Source organism: Salvia miltiorrhiza, chromosome 6 (assembly GCF_028751815.1).
Source record: "Salvia miltiorrhiza cultivar Shanhuang (shh) chromosome 6, IMPLAD_Smil_shh, whole genome shotgun sequence".
Classification (NCBI taxonomy): domain Eukaryota; kingdom Viridiplantae; phylum Streptophyta; class Magnoliopsida; order Lamiales; family Lamiaceae; genus Salvia; species Salvia miltiorrhiza.
The window spans coordinates 19,198,352-19,205,557 of record NC_080392.1 but is presented as its reverse complement, the minus strand read 5'-3'; the positions used below and the strand labels follow the sequence as shown (position 1 = coordinate 19,205,557).

At 31.7% G+C, this 7,206-nt stretch overlaps 1 protein-coding gene across 1 annotated transcript; it reads right to left on the bottom strand.

Moving 5' to 3' along the window:
• Nucleotides 1-1,323: 1,323 nt before the first annotated feature.
• On the bottom strand, nt 1,324-3,918 carry LOC130990612 (putative late blight resistance protein homolog R1A-10). Its single transcript, XM_057914835.1, has one exon. The coding sequence runs from the start codon at nt 3,916-3,918 to the stop codon at nt 1,324-1,326; it is 2,595 nt and encodes an 864-aa protein (XP_057770818.1).
• Nucleotides 3,919-7,206: the final 3,288 nt, after the last annotated feature.

The following is a 7,206-nucleotide window of genomic DNA, read 5'->3' as shown; positions in this document are numbered from 1 at the left end:
CCCGAACTTTCAACTTTTTCTATAAAACGTCCCGCTATACAAATTTTGGTGATGGAAAGATAACAAAAAATCCCGAACTTTCAATATTTTCTACCAACAGTGGTTCCTAATATGGTTTTTCAACTATGTTGCATAGGTACGGAGGTGCGGATGCGGAGGCGATATGATACGAGTACGAGGATACGAGTTTTTTAAAATTATAGGGTGCGATTCGGCAAGGATACATCTAATTATTAAAATTTTATGATATATAATGCTTATAAAATATATACAATTTAAATTTTCTTAAATTAATTATATGTAATTTATATTTTATTTTATCCAAAAGTTAAGCATTTTCAATTATATAAGTTAATTGAGCAACAATATAACGATTCAAATATTATTAGTCCAATATATAAGTCATAACTGAAAATAAAATTATCAAAATAACCTTGTGTAGGCCTTTCGGGCACGAGATACGTGAATTTCGTCTATAAAATTTGCTAATCCGGTTTATTTTTATAAATTATTTTAAAAGATACGCCACGTGGCGAATCGGGTGCGAATCCGACGAGAATCCGAGAGAATCACACCCTAAAAGAATTCGATTCGCCGTACATGCTATTTTTTGAAGAATCCGTGCATCATATTTTTTCAACAATGAAGATTTTCAAAATATTTCATCCGCGCGAGATGAGTTATCTTTCCATCACCGAATTTTGTATAGCAGGACATTTTATGAAAAAAGTTGAAAGTTCGGGACTTTTTAGGAGAAAATGAAAGTTCATGACATTTTATGAAAAATATTGAAAGTTCGGGACATAAAACACTATTAACTCAAAAAAATATGCAACTTTAAAAAAAGTTGTAATTTTCACTTGAATTTTCAATGAAGCAAAAAAATATATGAATTTATATTTTTATTGCAATTTTCACTTGAATTTGACTTTTGACAAAATTAGAGCTTAATTGTCAGTCGGAAGTTCATCTGGTGTTGGTCTAACTTCTGATGAGGAATATTTAGAAGCTCAGAGGTTTAAGAAAACAAAAATTAATATATTTGACTTAATTTCGACTGCCAACTAAGTTCTAATTTCGTCAAAAGTCAAACTTAAATGAAAATTGCAACAAAAATATAAAATTCATACATTTTTTGACTTAATTGAAAGTTCACGAGAAAATTGCGATTTTTTTCAAAATTAGTGTATTTTTTTGGCCATAACCCCTTTGTTTAAACATGAATCACAAAAAATCAAACATGAAAATAAGGCTCGCATTCTTTCTATACAGAGCTCCCTAAAAATGGACAATTAACAGAGAGATTATGACATGAGTTTCTCCTTATTTCCATGAATAGTGGGCTAAAATGGAAGGACACCATTGCTTTGCGCAAGTCTCAGCCAAGGGGTTGCAGTCAACCAGTTCAATAACTATATCAGATGGTTCTTCAACCTCCACATTAGATACAAATGCAGGGATCTCTTCTATATTGTAGCAGTTCTTCATTGTTAGCCGCCTAAGCCTAGGGAATGTTCCTTCTCCGGCTCTCCACTGCACAAGATCCGTATCTTCAATGCAAATATACCACAATCTCGAGAATACTATTCCACTTGCATCCCACTTTTCTCCTTGAAAGGCATAACATTGCAGTATTAGTTTTTCAAGATTTGGCAATTCAGCAATCTTGCTCATTTCCATCCAAGATAATCCAAATCCCTCCAAGCTCAACTTTTGAAGACTAGAAGTGGAGATTGAAAGAGGAGGAGTAGGTGGGATTATAGGCTCAGGCAAGATATTGGGGTACATGACAACACCTTGAAGAGATCTCAGGTGATTAAGGCATGAGATACGATCAAAGCAACTCAAATTCTCAGCAGACTCGATTTGAACTCGTAGTTTCTCCAAGTTAGGGAGACTTTTAAGAACTTTTGTAGAACACGTTTGGACACCAACATCTAAAAGTTCTGCAAGCTTGGGCAAGACTGTGCCAGGAGGAGGAGTGGGTAGGTTTCTTCCCATGATTCGGAGATGCATCAATTCTTTCAAATCCCATATCTCCATAGGCAGACATGAATTGTCAGCTGCCATGCATTTGATTCTGAGATGTTCATGAATGATCAAGTATTGGAGGTTCCAAAGATTGGATAATGAACGAGGAAGACTTGCGTTACAAGTGAGGGCGAGGTACCTCAGCAGAATTAGATTCACCAAATTAGGAGGGAATTCATAGAAGCGGATTGTAAGAGCATCGAGTACCCTCAACAACTCCCAACCCGAGCATATCGGCACTTGATATTGATGATACGGCCCCATGCATAGCACAGAGCGTACAGCTGCAACGGATGCCATTGTGTCGTGCACATCTTTGATGGCAAACAACACATTCTGATGGATGGCAAGACAACGGTGCCTTTGAACACATTCAATCGAACAATCTGCATAACTATTCAAGACATGAAAAAGCTTATTACTCTCAGCTTCTCTCTTGGCCATATGTCTATAGGCACAATGGAGACTGCAAGCTTTAGTCCTCCCAGTTATTGTGCTAGTCTCGCGAACCACAACAAGATTACACGAACCTAATATATGAGGTGCGTCAAAGGAGGCTAAGTCGTGAAATCCTTCAGCCCACCACAGATTCCCCAACCTAGAATTCGTGATTATATAATCTGGAGGAAAAGCTCCCATATAGAGAAAGTTCATCTTAGCATATTGAGGGATGCGTTGGTAGGTTGGTAATAGTACCTCGTTTAATTGATCAAGTGCGTCCTCAAAAACTGAATTTCGCTTCTCTGCTACCTGGTTCCAATGCTCTGGATTCTTCGGGGCTTCTGATAGAAGCCCGGCCACCGTGTGTATTAACAGAGGAAGACCTTCACAATTCTTGGCAATCTTCTTCCCAGCTTTCACAAGTGGATGTGGCAACTCTTCTTGTTCATCAAACACCTTCTTCCTCAGAAAATCCCAACTCTCTTCGTCATCCATAAACCGAATCTTGTAAATGTAAACAGAGCTAAAGTTTGTTGGTGCTCTAGTTGTGATCAAGATCCGACCATCATTATGTTCTAAAGGAAGTACAGCTAAAACTCGATAGAACAAATCAGAGTCCAGTACATCATCCAACACGATGAGAAATTTTCTACCGCTCAAACTTGTTTGCAAGTAATTGGCTAAATCCTCATCTTCATCCCTAATCATTTCGGCGTTATCATGATTTACTTGAGCTATAATAGCTAGCAGAATTTCTTCCAAATCTCGCTCTGAGCCAAGCGTGACAAAGGCCCGAGAGGCAAGCGTGACAAATGCGCGACAGTCGAAGCTTGCCTTCACCAAGGAATCGCGAAAGAGTTTTTGAGCAAGCTTAGTCTTGCCAATACCAGCCATACCATGGATTGCAATAGTGGAGTAGAATTTGTGATGATCTACACCTTCAATAAGCAGTTCCCTGATTTCGAGAAATTGATCACATAATCCAACCATCTCAAACTCGTTTCCAACTGAATTAGTTACAAACGGAACAACAGCAGCGGCGGCATTTTCTTCTTCTTCAGCAGACGGCTTGTTTAATTCCATAATATATTCTTGCTCCATCCTCGTCGCTGTTTCTGCAAAGCGATTGATATTTGAAATTGAGTGATGGAGGTTGAGGGAGAGTGTGCCATGGATTTCAGATTGCAAGAGAAACTGAGCTGAAGCTTCGGATTCAATCACATCTTCTAATTTGCGCGCTTCCTCTCTTATTCGTGCATCCAAAGCCATCACTCCTTTGCTGCTGTTTCTAACGTCATCGTATCTTCTGAGCGATTCCTGTAGAGAGTCGACGCGCTCGTATGCGAATTCTAGGGTTTCTCGAGTGGGGGAGGCGACGGAGATACGAGGAGAGTTTAGAAGGCGGCATATCGTGTTCTTAAGAGAAATTACGGCAGTAAAAGCCATCTCCGGGACTGAGAGGCGGTGGTGGAGATATATAGATACAGTGATTGTGATTGGATTTCGTGGAGGTGAGATGGTAGAGTTTGTGGAGACGGCGGTTTAACGCTGGTGGTGGTGGTGAAAGTGGTGGATCCACTCCTTTCGGGTCCATGAATTTTTAAAATTAATAAGATAATAAATAAATTTTGCATTGGGTTAAATAATTTTAATACTCACTTCCATAATCTATCTATTATTAAATACAATACATATTGAAGACCTCTCCTTCATTCTCTATCCTACGTGACACTCCACAAGTGAGTATTTTGATCATTCTCAATTTTATATTATATGACATTTTTACATCTTTTCTTCATCCATCCCAATTCCCACATTGAAATTATCCTAAACCCCATCAATTCATAATCTATGTAAAAGGCTCAATCTTCATGTAGACATTATGCCATCTATTTTTTCCACATTGATATTATATTTAATCATTGGAAAATATAGATAAAGAAATACTTATAATATGTATTTCAATTAAATAGTTTTCCACATATTTTTATAACTGCAATAGGTTTTCACATTAAATTTATAATAAACTTCATAATTCAAAATCTAAAAAGTCGAAATTAAATTTCAATATTTGCAAACCTAAATAAAAGTATAGATGTTTCTGAAATAAATATGTTTTTAAACTGAACTTGGTTAAAGTAAATAAAATGATCGTTATATATACTTTAAATAAATAAGTAATTTAATTTAATTTGGTCATATAAAATAAAGAAAATGATAGTAAGATATATATTAAATAAATAAGTTCTTCAATTTAGTTTTTCATTTTTTTTATAATTGCATTAGTTTTCCACATTCAATAGAATTTGGCTATATAAAATAAATAAAATAATACTTGAATATAGTTTAAATAAATAGGTTATTCAATTTAATTTGGTCATATGAAATAAAGAAAATGATACTATGATATATATTAAATAAATAAGTTCTTCAAATTATTATTTGAAATAAATCCTCATTTCCAAATATTCTCATAGTAATCTAGATAAAACACTTAATCTCCATTCATATATTAGCCTTTCATCGTTTGAAATTTGGTTGAGACGGATGATCAACTAAGGTAACAAATTATATTTAATTATCTATATATTTCAATAACTTAAATAAGTATGAGTAGTAGTGGGTATTACTATAAATTGGTCCTCAATCAAAATGTATAGTAAATAATTCTTTATTAATTTTCAAACGAATACACGTGTGGATTTATAAATTCAAAATGAGTTTAATCAATTGTATAATATCCAAATATGTACCTTAAATTTGATTTTTTATATTTTGTTATTTATCTATGTACTATATCACTTATCTATATATTGAGAAGTCTCCACTATTCTTTATCATATGTGGCACTCTCACAATTTATATTTGTTTCACTCCCAATTCTACACCATATGGCATTTATACATTTGTTTTTATCTATCCCACATTGAATTTATACTAGACTTCATCAATTCATAACCTAAATAAAAAGGGTCATTCTCCATGAACATATTAGCTCATCTATCTTTCCCACATTGATATTCTATAAAATTTAATTTAATTATGGGAAAACCTAGATAAAGAAATACTTATGATATGTATTTCAAATAAATAGTATTCCATATTTTTTTTTATAGTTGCAATAGTTTTTCATATTAGATTTATATTAAACTTCATAATTTGAGTCTAAGAAAATTGTAATTAGATTTCAATATTTGAAAACCTAAATAAAAGTATAGATATTCTCGAAATAAATAGTTTATTCAAATGAATTTGGTCGTATAAAAAAATAATACTTAAATGTATTTTAAATAAATAAGTTATTCAATTTAATTTGGTCATATAAATAAAGAAACTGATACTAAGATATATACGAAATAAATAATTTCTTCAATTTAATTTTGGTCATGTATAAAATAATTTGAAATAAACTTCACTCCCCCACTAATCTCATAAAGATATATCTAAATAAAAGGCATAATCTTCATTCATATATTAGCTTTTCATCTTTCGAGTTTTTTGTTGAGACGGATGATCAGTTAAGGTAACAAATTATATTTAATTATCTATATATTTAAATAATTTAAAGAAGTACGAGTAGTAGTGGGTATTACTATAAATTGGTCCTTAATCAAAATGTATATTAAGTAATTCTTTATTAATTTTCAAACGAATACGGGTATGGATTTATAAATTCAAAATGAGTTTAATCAATTGTATAATATCCAAATATGTACATTACATTTGATTTTTTATATTTTGTTATTTATCTATGTACTATATCAATTATCTACATATTAGAGAGCTCTCCACTATTCTCTATCCTATGTGGCACTCTCACAGTTTATATTTGTTTCATTCTCAATTCTACACCATATGACATTTTTACATTTGTTTTCATCTATCCCACATTGAATTCATATTAAACTTCATCAATCATAACCTTAATAGAAGGGTCAATCTCCATGAATACATTAGCCCATCTATCTTTCTCACATTGATATTCTATAAAATTTAATTATGGGAAAACCTTGATAAAGAAATACTTATAATATGTATTTCAAATAAATAGTTTTCTATATTTTTTTATAGTTACAATAGTTTTTCATGTTAGATTTATACTAAACTTCATAATTCGAGTCTAATTAAGAAAATTATAATTAGATTTCAATATTTGCAAACCTAAATAAAAGTATAGATATTCTTGAAATAAATAGATTATTCAAATGAATTTGATCGTAATAAAATAAATACTTAAATGTATTTTAAATAAATAAATTATTCAATTTAATTTGGTCATATAAAATAAAGAAAATGATACTAAGATATATACGAAATAAATAATTTCTTCAATTTAATTTTGGTCATGTAAAATAATTTGAAATAAACTTCATTCTCACATTAATCTCACAATGATATATCTTAATAAAAAGCTTAATCATTAGTCATATATTAGCTTATCATCGTTCCCACATTGGTATTTTGTCATTCCTGCATTGATCTTTATTGAACTTCATCATTAAAAAATATAAATAAAATGATTCTTTTGAGATGAATTTAAAATAAATAGATTCTTCTATTTAGTTTGCTCATGAAAAATTACTTCAGATACATTATCATTCCCGAATTGATCTAAAACATTCTCACATATATTGAATCTATATAAAATCTCACATTTCAAAATTTAAATAAAAAATTCAAATAAATTACCATTGCCGAATTTGGTCATATAAAATAAATAAAATGATGCTTAGA